This window comes from Ascidia mentula, chromosome 3, assembly GCF_947561715.1.
Source record: "Ascidia mentula chromosome 3, kaAscMent1.1, whole genome shotgun sequence".
NCBI lineage: Eukaryota > Metazoa > Chordata > Ascidiacea > Phlebobranchia > Ascidiidae > Ascidia > Ascidia mentula.
In genome coordinates this window covers 3,913,916-3,930,832 of record NC_138568.1, presented here as the reverse complement: position 1 = coordinate 3,930,832, position 16,917 = coordinate 3,913,916, and the positions used below count along the sequence as shown (strand labels likewise).

Here is a 16,917-nt window from a genome sequence, read left to right as displayed (position 1 = left end):
ATAGCCATGCAAAGTTTGGTGCAGACATTTTTAATAACATGCTATTTTTAAATAAATTCAAGATGTTAGAAATGCAATTTCAAATTTCTGTGTCTGGTGGTTGTTTGCAATTAAAACTAAACGCGAACTTCCTCTTGAATTATATTCGAATTATATTCAATTGATCAATTGTCCAATGAACTATTTTGGTCAATTGCAGTGCGTCAGTCTTTACCTACTGGTTATTTAAAGCGGCAATGTAGTTTCTATTAAAGGGTTTAAAAGTTGATTGCGTACATGATTGATTTGCATATGAATGAAACCCGAAAACGGACTTAAATAGACGGTAAAGTATTTAAAGGCGCAGTCGAGCCCGACCAAGGCAAGTCCTAAAATGATCAAAATGTGATGGTGCTGCGATATAAGCAACACACTATATTTAAAATGGCGACGGCTTATAAGGTTAAGGTTAAGTACGCCAAACTTTTCAAATCGGAGATCGATAGGCTAGTTTTCGTTTGATGTACAATCAATTTTAAAATTCGTTTTTGCTTGACTTTTCAATAGTGCAAAATTTGCGTTACTCAGGCAGCAAAAAGGCAGCTAAAACAAGATTTTTATATAAAAGAACGATTCAAGGCCTCGCAGGATGGATGACTTGTTTGTTGAAAAAATGGTTTTCGCCAGCGTGATTATCTTGCTGGGTGTTTTTGGTCTCATCACAAATGCTGTCGCGTTCGTGACAATTTGGGAATCTTCACGACTCAGGTAAGAATTATTATTAACGTTCCTCTATATTCCTACAAAGCCAAAATGGTTTGGATTACAGTTTGCCGAAACAAGTTATTTAATTCTAAGGCTGGCGAATGGAAAATTGTTACGATGTTCTGCTTCAGATTAATTTGCCCCTAAAGTGTTCCACAATCAGTGAAACCAAAACTACGCCACCAAAGAAAAAAAGACTTAGTAAAAGGAAATTGTTGTGGTCACTTTCCTTCAATGCTTTGGCTTGGAAAGTAAAAGTCGTATTGTATAAATAAGCACAAAGTTAATGCCAGAAGTCATAAACACGAAAAAGTGAAAAATTTGAACTGCAATTTTCAGTTTTACCCGATAAATATATATGGTTGATAACTAAATAGTGATCATGAGGTTTGCAGGCCAAGATAAACTGATGCGCAAGCGCACAACTTGCTAGACACATATACATAGGGGATCTCTACCACCGTATCAGATAACGCAGTAATATTTCATACAATGACATGATTGGCAGGATCGTCCCACTGCGCAGGTCCTTGCTTGGCGATTACAGCAGATAACGTATCGCGAGGCATTGCAACCTTAATAGCTGGATCAGCAATTTTTTGTAAATAGTGAGATTGTTTTTGTAACTTTGACTAAAATGTGCCTTGCAGATACATGTGATAAAGTTACAAGGGTTTTTAAGGAGAACCTCATACTGTTGTTAATCTTCATAGGTCGGTAGTTGCTACTACGTCGACATAATAGACGAGATACGAAACTGATATGGAAATTATTTGTATTAGACTGATCTTGCTTTGATATATATGTACCAGTAAAAAAATTCTATGTTGCAGGTCTGTATTTCATGTTCTTATAGCCAGCTTGTGCGTCTCTGACTTTATTTCGGCGGCAGTGAGTCCGTTCTTTGCATACCGTCGCACTTGGGGCGCGCAGACGTGGAAGCTTGGCGATGCCATGTGCAAGGTATGGGAAGATTTGCAGGAGGAAACGGTGTTAGTGTTGCTGGAAGGCCACCTTTTGGAATGCCATTGGGATATCTAAAGTGCAATAGGGCAATATTCACTTGTTGCTGAAAACGCACGAGTTCGCAAATGTAGTAGTATAGTTTATGGAGTTAAACAATGAAATTTCGCACAATGGATTTGATTTTTCACACGCTAACAATCAGGAGCAATTTTCGCTTTTGCTCTTCGCATATATTCTAAACTATGGAGATCATTAAATGCGCCTCCGTTGAGCTGGGTGAACAACGTGTTGTTTTGCATTGTCGCAGGCCGTTTGGGGGCTGGACTATTGGACTTCATTCGTTACTTCGATACACATCACCTTCTTTGCCATCCTCAGGCTGATTTCCATCTGTCGTACACAGGCTTTCGTTCACTTCACGTTGCGGCATGCCAGGGTATGTCTCAAACTGCACCGCGCGGGTATTGTATATGCATATGCGTTGACTCCTCCTTGTGTATAGATATGGTGCCAGACAATGAGTCTATTTGGCAGACGCTGAATGAACCCTTAGCTGTTTTTTGCAAACAAATTGACGAACCCATATGGCTGTAAATTATTTAAATTACTCATTGTTTTGTAAGGGGTTGCATGAGTTTTTCTATTGTAAAAGAAGAGCTAATATCCTTTTTCTATTAGGGCTGTACTTAGCTTGAATATTATAAATTTATTGTTGTTACCACTTGACAGGACCAATGTATCTCTTGTACTCGCAGATATTCATTGCATTATCCTGGGGTGTTGCTGGTCTTGCAGGATGCGTTCCCATGGCTTTTTGGACTGGAGTTTATCAACTCAACGCGACAGCACCAGACCCGTGGTGCAGAAACAAAAAATCAGACGATTACAACTGGCCGTCATGCACGTTTACTCCTCCCTGGTAAGTTTTACTCTGTTGTCACAGCACAGTATGGCAAAGCTGTCGCATGTTTCCGCAAGAAGTTATTTGTTCACGTGCGATGACAAGCATGTTGCACCCCACATGCTACTATAATTACAATAAATGGCGGGTTTGACCAAGCTTGTCTCCGGACTATAAGCAAGTTCGTGAAAATAACGGCCAAATGCTCGTTTGGTCAGCAAAGTCGTCTGAAAGTCACACCAGCTGGAATGATGAAACCTTTTAGGTCGAAACAGTGGCCATCTGTCTGCAGCTTACACAATTCATTTTATTGGCTCCACTTTGCTTCAATATTTTAGTTTCAAAAAATACAAACACCAGCAAAATACTTTGTTAGCAGCAAGTTACCGAAAGGTTTTGAACATGACATGATATTTTGTCGGTAGCTACGAGCACTTTCGGTGGTACACCACAATCGCTTACAGCATTTTCTTCTACCTGCCAACACTCGTGATGCTTGCAACCACCTACGCCATTACGAGTACAATCAGAAAACAGCGAAGGGCAAGACTGAAACTCATGGGTAAAACTAAATTTAAGCAAGATGCGTCGCATATTACTGCTCATTCACTGCATTTCGTATTGTCTTGTTCTTATACACCTTTTTAATTAGAACGTTAAGCGTCATAGATATTGCATCTAGACTTTGTCTGAAATATAAAACGAGCAACAATTCAAAGCAACCGCCGGGCTCGCCACACATGTATAAAGTATATAGTGCTCCGAGCACAAGACGAAAAAAGCTCGGTTGCCACAGCATGAGCGTATACATACCCTATTATTTTTCAGGATTTAGAACATTTCCTAACAGATCGGAAGTTAAACGGAGACGCAAAGAGAAGCAGATCACTATGCAGTTGGTTCTCATCATCGGCTCTTTTATAGTTGGATATTTTCCTCGCACAGGTTTTTCTTTAAATAACAGCTATTCACGTTTTTTTTAACTATTTTGTTGAATTTACAAAACGCCATATTTCAAACGTAGCCTTAAATTTACGTAATACTTGTGATAAAATCGTACATCATTCTGCTGTTTAACTTGCGAGAAAGGGAATGCATACCACCCAGTATATATCCATCCGTTTCATAGCACGATGCCTAAATGGATGAGGTTTTTCTTGACGTGCAACGTTTTTTTTATCAATTTGTGTCATTGCGTTGTAGCTTATCACTTTTATACGTTGAACACTGGAGGGAGCAAGCACAACGACTGGTTATTTGGAATGGCATCTTACGCCTGTTTGAGGCTGAGTGAGAGCCTTAATCCGGTTTTCTACTACTTGTCATCAGGGTAAGCTTATGACTGATTCTGTTTGAGTAAGTGATACTGATGATGCCTAATTGTAGTCGAAATATATATATCAGAAGCAACATGCAAATGACTTAATCCGCACCATATGGGCTGCTATTATATTAGCATCCTTAGATTTAGATCCATTCCAAATACTTGTTTATTAACGACTGAAATAAGCATAAATAAGTGTGTTGCATTTACAAATGTTTCGCCTTAACGTGTTGTCTCTATACCCGTTTCGACCACGCGCGTTTTGTTCCAGAAAAATGCGCCTTGAAACAAAGCGTCTTATTTCGTCGTCATGGTACCGAGAAGCCGTGGAGAAAAAACGTGCGAAGAGTCTCCAGCAGCAGTCACAAATGCGAACGGTCAGCTCAAAGTAAAGTCGTCCGTTACAGAAAAATGTCACCGAATAAATGGTGGACTGCGGAACTACGCCGTACTCGTTATACATTTGGAACTAAAACTTTCGGTTTTGATGTGAAGGACTACAATAATGTACATTTTGTCTGTACTCCGTTTTCACTTTGATGATCAACAACATAAGACTTAAAAAATGATTGACGGTCACCTTAAATCGCTCTAATATATCAGTTTGTATATGTGCAGTTTGTCAAATAATACGCTTGGTCCATTTATGAACTTCACCATTCCTGTCTTTATGACGCGTTAACTTCATCGTAGTTGTTTTGTTTTCAGATAGAACCTCGTAGATCTTGTAGGTGAAACTTGTACTGTAGAATTTTAAATGGTTGTTTTTAAAAAAAATACAAAAACTTTACCAGGATTTCGTGACATTTGCCAAAAACACCATAGGTTTCTCGAAAATTGCTACGACATAATGGGTTTCGCCAGGCCAGTTATCGCGCGATAGATCGAAACAGCTTGCAATGTTTGCAGCTAACTACAGTCCATACGATTTGAGAAACAACCATAATTTATTGTACAAACACAGGCGCCAAAAAATGTGAAAATTCTCTAAAATAAAAAAGCGAATGTTTAGGTGTGACTACTGGGTTCTATAAGTATAAGCAGTTCGAAAGTTCAACCTTGGGTTGTCAGGTGAAGCAGTTGCACGCTTCACGACAAAGGAACGGGAGTCGTTCTACAGAAACCAACACTTTCAACGAGAAGAGCGAACGGTGGCCAAAAAACTTACCAACAAGAAAGTTCAGATGCACAGTTGATTGCAATTACACTCGACTAGGGAGAAAGTACATTGCAAATAATACCTTACGTTACAAATATGATGCACGGCCCTCATTTTCATCAAAAAACAACATGGCATTTTGCCCGGTATGGCTGAAAATATAGACCTAAAGTCCTTCGCACGTTGACGCAGTTAAACCTCACAATACTTGGGCGGGTGGATGTGAGGGCGCCTTACAATAAAAACAATTCAATGGTTGTTATGTGGTGTGTAATGTGAACTAGAACTGAATGTTTGAGGGACAAGTTGGGAAATAACAGATAAATCGTGAGTACGACAACATACGTGTGAGGTTAAAACACCAATCGTGTGACATACAAAAAATCATAGCGAAATGTGAACCAGTCATGCCGCATGTTAAAGACGCCCAAGGGCAATTGAAGCATGGATTGGCCACAATATTCCAACAAAAAGTATGTCGACACATATTTCAATTAGTTATAACGGGTTCACACAAGTTAGATTTTATAACATTTCAATACGAAAAATGCAACAAATGATTAACAAAATATTAATACTTGGTGACTAAAAGGGATCCAATCACCGTCATGTTATCAGTGTACTTTTGACGCTACACAGTTTCTCAGGACACAAGCCAAGTTAACGACGTGGCCTTGATTCTACTATGCGAAAAATACGAGTTGAGCTCGAGCACAGTTCCTGCACAACTGGCTACAGCAACATAAAGATCGCCACTACAGCAAGTTTGGGTTCAACAATTAAACTCGGCCCAAATTACCCTGCTGAAAGCTGGATCTTAGTTCATGTTAATAGGATCAGAAACAGTGTTTTGTGCACTTTAGAATTACAGCGAATTGACTAGATCAGGTGGAAGCAGCAGACGAATCATTACTGGTGCTCGCCACCGGGATTTCGACGTCCTGATTGTCTTTCTCTTGTGAGTCGGTGCCGTGAGAGTGAGACACAATTTCCGCACGACGGCGGTAGCGGGGCGGCAGAGGGTGTCGTCGCAAGGGAGATATACCTGAAAGAATAGAACGCAATATTTAAGTCTAATGCTTATTTTTGTTAAAATTATTCGGCGCTAATTTGACTGCTCACAGCTATCCGATTTGCACTTTTCATGCTAGAACACAAAAAATGGCCTTAATTGAAAGCTTCGCGAGGTTACAACTTCAGGCTAGCGTCTCTTAAGGTAAACTTTTTTTAGTAAACTTCTCTCTAAAATTTGCAACAACAAGACTTGTACTTTTCAGAGCGGCCCTTTGTACTTTTACCTGTGATCTCATCGTCGCTGGAGCTCCCTTCTTCGACATCGTCATCTTCCTCATCACTGGAAGAGTCAGACTCCTCTTCAGGAGGAACCTCAGCTCCAGGAAAGATGTAACGATGTTTTCCGTCGTAGTGATAACATCCGGCTAAACAAACAAGGACCTCATGTAGTTTTAGACAAAGCGGAATAGCGTTGCACCATTTCAAAGTTTAAATCACAGAAATTGTACAATATAGAAACAAATTCACAAAACTAAACAATGCCGAAGTTTTGTGATCAACAAACGAAGTATGTATTTGGCAAAATTTACCTGGCAAACGCTTGCTGATAGATTGCTTCCATCTGCTTTGCCAGAAACCTCGTATTGACATTTTTTCGGGGTTATCCCCATTAGGTGCTACCTCTGTCGAAGATATCTCAGAGTCTGGAGCTTGAGAGCTATTACAATTTTCTTTGTTCGCTTTGTGCTCATTTGGGTGACGTTGTCCTTCTGATTCGCCTTGTCCAGAATCGGATGATGCCATCCCGTTAACGACTGCGATCACAGAGTGATCGTGTTTCGTTTTTGTGTTCGTGATATCTTCGGTACTCACATTCCCATTCATATTAGTCTCATCGACGCCTCGTGATGCTTCCAGCCTCGATTTACAATCAAGATGATTCCCAGACTCATGATTGCTCACGTGACTGGTTGTATCATCAGGTTGATCATGTGAAAGATTGTCGTGAGTTTTATGAGGTTCCGTGGTAGTTTCAGTTAGTCTAGTGTTGGATTTGTAATTGTCACGAGATGGAGAGGACAAAATGTGTTGATTGTCATGGACATCTTGGGTAGTTTTGTTTGCAGGTAGTTGGGGGCTGGAATTCGGCGAGTTCGATGATTCAGGTAGTGTGGTGACTTCCTTTAATCTGCAACGAATTTACAAATCACAAACTTATCATCTTGCATCAAGTAATGTAAAAAGTTACAAAACAACAGATGATCAGTCCCGGCTTTCGCAACCTTATTTTTACAGCGCCAGAAAAGGCAGCACAAACACAACCACGGTAGGAATTAAACTGATTATTTCGCCCAACAGCCTAAAATCTCTCATGAACATAAATAATTCTCTGGTTTGACAAACTGTACGCTGAACCGCAGATGAGTTAAACTACGATAGAGACTGCTTACTCTTCACTGTCGTCCAGCAAAGAAGCGAAGTCAGCGCCCATGTGTCGGCAAATTTGTGACACGATCGTGTCCCCGTCGCCCAGCAGATCAACGTCGAAAGTCATGTGGTTGAGAGCCTCCCGGTTGATGAGGATTTGCGGGACTTCGGGTGGGATAGAACCTGCTCAGTCAAAACAATAACAACATGGAGAATCAAGAACGCTTTGCGGGTAAAACGCATAAAAAAACAACACGTTTTCCTGGTTACAAAAAGTGTAGCTAAACAACTGCTTCTCCTACACGCGTATAGCTCTGTTTTGAAGAAAAAGACGTTCGTTTCGTGTTCTTACTTGGTATAAGGGCCACGGGACGCACTTTCAGCGCTGAACCGATCACTATTAAGAGGTCAACCTCTTCTTTGTCTTTCACCATCTGGCGATGGAAATGATCGGGCAAATTTTCGCCAAAAAACACAATGTCCGGCTTTAAGATGCCTCGCTCTTCACCTTGGCATTGTGGGCATCGGGGAATAACCTAAAGGTGGTTATATGAGGATATTTATGAATGGGAAGGCAGCGTTATTAATGCAAAGGCTATCGAGTAAATTTGAAACAACAAGATGTGACTTCGTACCTGATTAAAGATGTCTTCGCGAATTGTTTCACTGTCTGTTTGGTATTTACATATTTGACAAGTTGCTGTGGCAAATGAACCTAAAAAAAAGAAAAATAAGCCATGTTATTTAGAAATGCTGATTTGTTTATTTGAGGTAGACTTTTACCATGACACTGAATGACATTTTTGATTCCAGCAACTTGTTCAAGTGTGTCAATGTTCTGGGTGTAGTTTCTCAACAATCTCCCTGTTTTGTCCAGAGTTGCAATGAACCTGTGGAGCGTTTATGTTGAAAGTTCACAAATTACAAAAATTTACAAAAGTTCACAAATTACAAAAAATTTGAGTTGTTAGAGTCAGACTTGGACAAAGATAACTCCAATTCTTCATTTTGACGAATCAGAGCAAAATGCTAGTAAATTTTATTGACTAATCTAGTTTGAAAAAGCTAAAAAAAATCTAGTTGTCCAAGTCTGTTTACAATTGAACCTTGTTGAAGAACTTACCGGTGGATTTTGCTTGGCTTAAATTGTCCTGGGTATATTTCTTTCGCAAATTTGAAAAATGGGCGTGGATCTTGTCTGAAGTACGATATATCGAACATGGACTTTAAACAACATGAACAACTTTGTTATTTCAAGCAAGGCTATTATTTCGTAGTTACAAGAAGATATTCTGTACACAATCTCTAGGTACGTATTTGTTGATATATAAGTATATGAGCAATTTCATTTTACCTCTGGACTTGGTAAATCTGGAAAATCAACTGCAAGTCTTGCGTAGACACCATCTCTAGAGCGAAAGTCTGGAATGCCACAGGACACAGATACCTGCCAACAAATTGGAAACATTGCTTTCTGCCAACTACTGGACAAAGCACAGTGTTGATTTCCTTTTTTAAAGTTTTTTTTTTTTTTTGAATAATTGATACTGGCGATGTAAGTAACTAGACCAAATAAATATATATGTAAAAATGAAGACTTAGGATTTTTACATACACCTAGTTGATAGAAATTCGATACTTTCCGGGCCTAAGGTATGAAGTTTCTGCCATTTTTAAGACTTCTATCAAAGGTATACTGCAGTTAAAGTTTTACACATACCCCAGCTCCAGTCAAGACAATGATTTTCTTAGATGACTTGATAAGATTAACTGCATCTGAGAATGTGTTGATGTTTGGTAGTTTTCTTCGTTTAGGTGGTTCACTCACCAGTTGAATGACCTGCCATTAGCAAACCAACATGAAGATCATGTATTAAAAAATTAAAGAGATTCAGTCAAGATTTAAACCATAAAGTGCATGATACACATAATTAAAATAGCAATCCTCTGAAAAAAGCCCTGTAGTTATTCAACAAACTTTAAAAGAAAATACAATGAAAAGTACAACACGATGGCAACATGTGAAGGTAATGAAAATGTGTATGAAACATATTCACATAATGTTATATTGAACTGACCAGCTTCCATAAAGTCCATGTGTCAACCTCGTCTGGGATGTTGACAGCAGATGGTACAATCTTCTGTATAATCTCCCTCGGATCGGTTCCAGACAACATCTGCTCATGCATCCACTGATAGCAGCCTATGTTGTTCAAAATTATTGTGTACAGCAAAGTAATTAAAATTATTCAAGGAACTACTAATGTGAAATATATACAACTACTTGGCTGTGAAACAACAATCTTTTGGTGAAAGTGGATCCAAATTACTTATAGTTTGTGTTTGTTTATATAATTTGGGCAATTTAAACAAACTTGATAATGAATTTAGGAGTTAGGGCAGCTTACTGTTTATAGTCTTGCATGTACATAAGATATAGACATTAATAATGGCATTCCTATATTTTGCTGTTTTGCATTTATAAGTTTTACATTTTTAATTCTAGGACCCGTTGGCAGTCACCTACCTCCTGGAGCTGGATGCCAATCACTTTCACTTGGAGAGGAAGAAGATGGAGAGGAAGATCCACTTGCTTCCTCCACTTTGTCAGAGAAGATATCTGCATCCTTGTCCAGGTTGCTATGGGTAATAAGTTTACATAAACCTCATAAAGTGTTCAGCGAACTGAAAGCAATTACCTTTTTGTATTATTCACATGTTCATCTCCACAGTCATTTGTTTCCGAAGAGTTTGGTTCACCTAAAATGTTATTTTGTAAAAAACGTGAGTTTGCAAACATAAAGCCACCTTAATTGCAATACTTACAATCTACAAATATAATATTCACCATAAGAGTAATTAAACGCAGCTACACACATCCAAATTAGCATAATACTATTAAAGCTGTAGTTTCCAAAATTTGTTTTACCTGGCCCTGGATTTGTGGCAAGACATTCCGGGTTTGGTTTTCGTTTCTTCACTGGGGTTTCATTCAAGCTACTTTCTTCCATTTTGCTACAATTTATTTTGACAAAATAATTTAGAAAACTTATTTCGTAATCAAACTTGTCCCGTCATAAATTTTAATTTTTTGACAGGAAATCCCCGATTGGTGTTTTATGATTTCAACAAAGGACGCTTAAAATAAAATAACGTAACCAGTTAAATCACATTTTTTAAATTAAAAACGTATAGACGATACCCCGTTTACGTGAATCGGGTATAAATGTCTTTAAAAGTAATTATATTTATTTTACGTATTTAATATGACTTTTTAATCCAACCGATAATAGTAAATCTGATGGCGTTCTTCCTTGGCTAAAGTTAAATTGTTCAACTAATCACCGGCCGGTTGCCGCCAAACGAGAGTTTTGCTTTATTCCAGCTATTTTAACCTTCTTGGCATGTTTGTCAGAAATGTTCGCAACTTCGTATAGATTTAGTGCCAGACAAAGTGCTTTCCTTGGCCAAAGTGCGTTGTACTGTGGTTTAGCACTTAGCGGATCGAGTCACTGCAAAGCGGTAATTGCGTCAGTAACCAACTACACTAACGAAAACTAATTGGTCGAAACTGATCGGTTGATCATTATTGGCACATTGCTTGTTTTTTGATAAATTAGTTACTGTTATGTCTTTCACTTCAATCTGTCTTTTGGTCTTTCTGGTGACTTTTCAAGCAATTTTGACCATTTAAAGCAAATTATTGTATTGTTTTTTTACCTTCATCGGAAAACGAAGCAACAACTTGAATGAAATTAACGTTAAATAACAGGTAATGATTGACCAACCGTCTACATACAAGAAACAATTAGGATTTGTATGTAAATATTAAGACTTGTTCCTTTTTTATGCCATCGAGTTGTTGTGTTCCAACATGTTATGTGCAAACAGGATGCCACAAAAAAGTTGATTGTGTTGGACGCAATAATGATCGGGGTGTAACAATACAGTAAAACATGCCATGATTTGTTGCAGACATCACTCGAAATAAATATTACTTGGTTTATAAAATCATACTAATTTTGGGCTTGGTAATTAAATATGATCTTCATTTAAAGTTGCAAACAAAACGATGCAATCAGAGCTCTGTACTGCTTGGTGACTCCTGATCAAATGCTTCATTTACACACGAGATTGAACTTAATTCCGAGTCGTCCTTCAACCTGGAAAACATAGACAGGGGTATTCTACACATTTCTCTATACGTTGCATCCTCATCAAAAGGAAAACGGAAAACGTACCCGTGAAGCTTGATACACTAAGTGGGGACAAACTTACTTAATTTCACCAGCCTTTCCCGCATAAAACAGCTCGGCTTCATCTAAGGACGTCATCATTGGGGCTCCAAGGGTCTCAGGAAAAGCGAAGGTGGCCAAACCAGCTATCAATGCCAACACCCCAAAAATAGTCTAAAAAAAACTTTCTTTAGGTCCATGCAGAGATATTTCTAAAGGTTTTTTTTTACCCCAGTAAGCCACGGAATAACGTATTGCAGTTGTATGGTAAAGGGTGTGATGATGCTCCCGACCCTGGCGGCCATTGAACCTACTCCAACTGCTGTGCTTCTAAACACAACATTTCAAATGTCACGTGGAAAGCTATTAAAAACGGTGGATGCGTTTCCGAATGCAATTTAAACGTGTGGATAATTCTGAAACAACATCAGAAAAAATAAGTGAGCTACAGACAGGACCAATGTTCACAGACTATAATATGTTCCGCCTATAAGGTTCATATCTGGGGGTTGCGCCTTGAAGGCGACTGCAACGTCATCACAATGTGAAGGTTTTCCAGTTATTAACTGACATGATTGTAGCCAGTAGCCAAACTGCACAGATGAGCCGTGATTGCTCGAAAAGATTGGCCCTGTCTGCAGCTCTCACAACGTTATTGACTCTGTTGCTTATTCAGTGAAAAGTAACCTGACTACAGTCGGATAAAGTTCTGCTGTGTAATTGTAGACAATTGAAAAAGCTCCAGAAACTGCGCATTTTCCGATCAACGCAAAAGCAGTGCTTGTGTTAATGAGGTCTGAAATGAAAAAAAAAACGCCTGTTAATGACTGAAAGTTAAAGTCTAGCGCTAACTGAAAAAATGATTATCCTCCGAGAATAAAGCCTGTCTCAGCAGTCTTTCGTGTCGGATGCCCAAAAACGTGCACTTCTTGTCATTGTTTTAAAAAATACTTTCGGGCTTTTGGGCCACATGTATACTACGCATATCCTAAAAACTAACTACAGGACAATGCTGCCTTACCTTGGTTGTCGCCGGCATATACTGTTACGACCGTGGATGCAAGGCAAGCGACTCCCCCAAGTAAAAGACAAGCTGCCAAAAGAATTTTTCGGCCCAAACGGTCCATGGTTAAAATGATTATTGCGTATGCAACGAACTCCACCAAACCGTTCAATGTGTTGTTCAAAAAATCGTCTCCTGTATCAGAAAATCAGTTATTTAACCAATTGGTATGCTACAATCCTGCAGTGACAATTTCCTGATTGTGTAATATACATTTGAACTTACGCTAAGCCCCTCACATATTTATTCTATTGTGTTAGTTTATGAATTCATCATTTCATTCATTGAACGTTTTAAATATAACGCAAACACACATCGACGTACAATACGACGTGGCGCGATTCTACGCTGTCAAAGTTAATTTCACCCAATCTAATGTGAAATCGAGCTTGTCTTTGCGCCTTGAGTATGAATGACAAACTTAATACACACCTGCCAATGCTCCAGCGTTGAGAGACAAGCCGTAGTAAACCAGGGAGCAAACGAACCAGTTGAACATGACATTGATTGTTATGAGTCTCATTCGGGGTCGCTTGAACAGAGATAATGGAGAATGCTTCTTATCAGTCTCTTCCTCCTGAAACGAAGATAACCCAAAAGTTTCGGTTATAATGTATTGCATAGCGTTTAGGCCACAAGCATAATTTAGATGCTTGAGGCCTGGAAGCCAGCACTGAAACAATATTGTGCGGACCCTGGACCACACAAACTTGGACCACATTGTTTTAGATCATAGGAACCTGTAAAGCTTCTCCAGCCTTCTCCGCATTACGCCAAACTTCTTCCGTAATCTGACGTCCATTTCTCCTCGCCATCATCTCAGAGATTTCCTTTGCTTTCTCGACTTTGCCGATGGTAAACAACCACCTACACAAGAAACGAAGTCACCGATTCAGTAATGATTAACAACAGAGGCTCAATAAAATTAACAGCTAATTAACAGCTAATTAACAGCAGTCAATCTATAACTGTGGAACTTTTGTTTAGACACCATATGCTGTATAATACTGTAAAGCAGATTTGAGTGCCCCACTTTTCCGTTGCAGTTATTAGGCCCAGAGAAATTTCATTGGAAAAGTGCCCAAATATATTTTACCTATTGGAGACATTCATGTTGCTCAATTAAATAACAAGTCCTCCTTGCCTTCTTAAGTAGGCCTACTGCTATTGCACAATAGTAAACGAAAAAAACGAAGTATTAAACTTGGCTATACAATAACAAATACAGACATAGAGCAAAACTATGGCTTCAGTATTACAACTATAGACGACTAACTTAAAGAATATTAAACAGTGAAAGTTGAATAACATTGCTATCATTTGTGATAGTCGCAATTTTGGGGCAAATTAAACGAGTGAGTATGAATTACCTGGGCGACTCGGGGAGGAAAAACCAAAATAGAAAGAACGGGGCCGAAACAAAAGCAATGGCAAACTGTAGGTCCCTCCAGTCTCTCCATGCGTATGCGAAACCTGACAACGTCATATAACCGATAGCAAACATTGCTTGTATGTTAATTCCGATGAAAGTCCTCCATTTTTCTCCCGTAATTTCCATGACTTTGAAAAAAATTATCAAAGAATTTGTGAAGTACGGTTTGGGCATTCGTCTTGCGCAAATAAAAATTGTCAGGAACATAAATGATGAAAAATAATTGGATAAAATGTATGTTATGCAGTAAAACGTCTTGTCACGAAACGAAAAATTATATTTTACATTTTTATGAGCTGCATGCAGATGGCCACTGTTTCGACCTAAGGTCTCATCAGTGAAGCTTACAAAGTTCATATTAGTAACTTCATGCTGATTTACATGATATATTTTTCAGTGAGCTTACCATACACAAAACAGGCAATGTAACCAGCCTGGAGAAAGAGGGCTATGCAGAACCGAAGTGCGGCGAATCCAACAAGGGTCGGGGCAAACGAGCATCCAATTCCGAAGGCAATCATCCCTATTTGACTGATCAACATCGTTGGACATCGCCCAATGCTGCAACACACTGAGAGTTGTAATTTTCCTTCCATAGAAATTGGAGACATGATTAATGGTATTTGCCTACTGTTACAAAGAGGAAACCCCGCCTTTTTAGCTTTAACTTTATTTGGATCTATGAGTGTACGTTATACAGAAAAAAATTCTATTAAAAAATACATTCATTCTAATTACAGTTATTACAATTTAGCTTTTTGTGGTTTGTTTGCACTTTTCGTATGTCTGCAGAAACGGATAATACTTATTTAGGCTAAATCGATGTTTGCTTTACGTTTTCTAATATTATCAGACATTTTTCAAAAGAATTACGTTTCATACGATACTGATATACAGAAAAGAGTAGTATGGTGAAGAAAATTACGCCCAACATTCTTATCCAATGTTTCTTGACTTACATGTCAGCAATACTTCCGCCAATCACGGAGCTGAGGAGAATGCCGCAGAAATATACTGCAGTGACGGTTGTCCCTATTATGAGACGATCACACACCAGATTCCACTGCAAAGTATCGTGTACAATGTCCCATTCTACGTAGCTATTATTTTATAATTCAGTTGACGCATTTTAACTGACACCATGCAACACCACTTGAACATTTCGAAAAGGTTTAGGAATTTTCGTCTTTGGAAAACTACAATTTATGCGCATACGTCGAGTGTTTCTAACAACAGTGACTGCAAAATTAAAGCTGGCCATGAGAACATGTAACTTGTTAGCGTTTGGATATGAAAACTCCGCAAGTTACCATTAGGTTTTTCCACCAGCTTTTTGTGACACTATTGATTCCAAAAAACAGATTATGCAGGTTCAGAAATTTTCCAACAAAGAGTTGGACTGTGGATGTGCATTGGTAAATATTGACGTATCATGTGCGGAAACACCAAAGCAAATTGACGCGTTTGCGGTTGTGTGCTGAGCAGCAACGGGCCACGTAGTGACGTTTTGTGGTAAGCAGTGTTGTCGCGTTGGGGATTAATTATATCAATAAACTTGCCTCAAAGTTCCAGGATTTATGTTCTCAATGCACAGAGACGAACTCTCACAAATATTTTCATGTTTGTTTGTAATAATGTTAGGTCTGCCAAACAATTTTGTTCATTTTGTCAAACAAGGGACTATTTGTTGACGTTGACCTCATAATACATAGTGCAATAGGAAGTGTGTTGTTAGGAAAAGGCACATTGCATGAATATCACTCCACATAAATTTTAAATGTTACTGGGAATGTGCCAGAGCGAACCCGAACCCGAATAGATTCGCCGAATATCAGCACAAAATTGATTCACCGTCAATTACCTCACTAGTCACAACGTTGGTGTAGATGCTGGTGTCGTACCAATATCCTTTATCACATTTAATCACTTCCACCTCGGGACTGACAGGAGGATAGGGATCGATGCAGGAAAACGATCCATTTGTACAAGCCGTGAGGTTGTAGTTGTAGCGTCCACATTCGTCGTAGGTCTGCGGATACAGCACAGTACAAATAAGAGATTGCAAAAGTGCGTTATCCGTTGCTGGGGTCTTTTGTGGTGTTTGAGAGAGAACAGGGAAAATGAAATTACTTTGTCAAGTAGGTTTGTTAAAGGCGTAGTGAGTGGTTCAACAAAGAGGTAGCATGAAAACGGTAAACCTCTGAAGTTAGTTCCATTTCAAAACCGATATTTCTCATTACTGCATTCATTCATCTATATTTGTCTCGTATGTAAGGCTTTATACAAGTTACCTATTTTCAATAAAATGAAGCCCATTCTGTTGTAATAAAAATTATGCCTTTCCGCGTTTAACGATCGATATGAAAAAAAATGTCGGAATATTCGGTGACTCTTGTGTTGCCAGTGAGGCGTTGCGCACGATGAGAAAAGGAAGGTTTAAAAAAAGTAAAGCGTATCAAAGTCCACCGTCGTATATCACTGCTTGGTGCCAGCATACAGAGCTTGTGAGTTACCCCGGTGTTGGCGTCGATTGGCAGGGTGAGGTTCCGCAACTGCTCCTCGCCAAGGCCCGGGTACATACTGTCGTTATCTAGCGGCGGCAACGCACACCTATGGACATGTAGATCACCCGTTTATTGGGTCAATACACA

General features: G+C 39.0%; 3 protein-coding genes across 3 annotated transcripts; 1 reads left to right on the top strand and 2 right to left on the bottom strand.

Moving 5' to 3' along the window:
• Positions 1 to 521: 521 nt before the first annotated feature.
• On the top strand, positions 522 to 4,676 carry LOC145894890 (motilin receptor-like). The gene is made up of 8 exons (XM_082983558.1): positions 522 to 747; positions 1,578 to 1,707; positions 2,018 to 2,146; positions 2,466 to 2,629; positions 3,037 to 3,173; positions 3,440 to 3,556; positions 3,815 to 3,941; positions 4,207 to 4,676. Exons 1-8 carry the CDS (start codon positions 629 to 631, stop codon positions 4,325 to 4,327), a joined length of 1,044 nt encoding a protein of 347 aa, XP_082839684.1. The 5' UTR covers positions 522 to 628; the 3' UTR covers positions 4,328 to 4,676.
• Positions 4,677 to 4,902: 226 nt separating this feature from the next.
• On the bottom strand, positions 4,903 to 10,615 carry LOC145894148 (uncharacterized). The gene is made up of 14 exons (XM_082982621.1): positions 10,466 to 10,615; positions 10,236 to 10,296; positions 10,064 to 10,176; positions 9,615 to 9,739; positions 9,257 to 9,376; positions 8,891 to 8,983; positions 8,660 to 8,760; positions 8,320 to 8,426; positions 8,172 to 8,251; positions 7,889 to 8,072; positions 7,560 to 7,719; positions 6,699 to 7,297; positions 6,393 to 6,533; positions 4,903 to 6,139 (listed from the first exon to the last, which is right to left on the bottom strand). Exons 1-14 carry the CDS (start codon positions 10,545 to 10,547, stop codon positions 5,979 to 5,981), a joined length of 2,127 nt encoding a protein of 708 aa, XP_082838747.1. The 5' UTR covers positions 10,548 to 10,615; the 3' UTR covers positions 4,903 to 5,978.
• An 821-nt stretch (positions 10,616 to 11,436) lies between these two features.
• On the bottom strand, positions 11,437 to 16,845 carry LOC145894473 (solute carrier family 22 member 16-like). Its single transcript, XM_082983077.1, has 12 exons — positions 16,780 to 16,845; positions 16,128 to 16,295; positions 15,226 to 15,329; positions 14,673 to 14,827; positions 14,205 to 14,394; positions 13,575 to 13,701; positions 13,267 to 13,411; positions 12,793 to 12,969; positions 12,459 to 12,567; positions 12,002 to 12,101; positions 11,815 to 11,945; positions 11,437 to 11,699 (listed from the first exon to the last, which is right to left on the bottom strand). The coding sequence occupies exons 1-12, from the start codon at positions 16,843 to 16,845 to the stop codon at positions 11,615 to 11,617; spliced, it is 1,557 nt and encodes a 518-aa protein (XP_082839203.1). The 3' UTR covers positions 11,437 to 11,614.
• Positions 16,846 to 16,917: the final 72 nt, after the last annotated feature.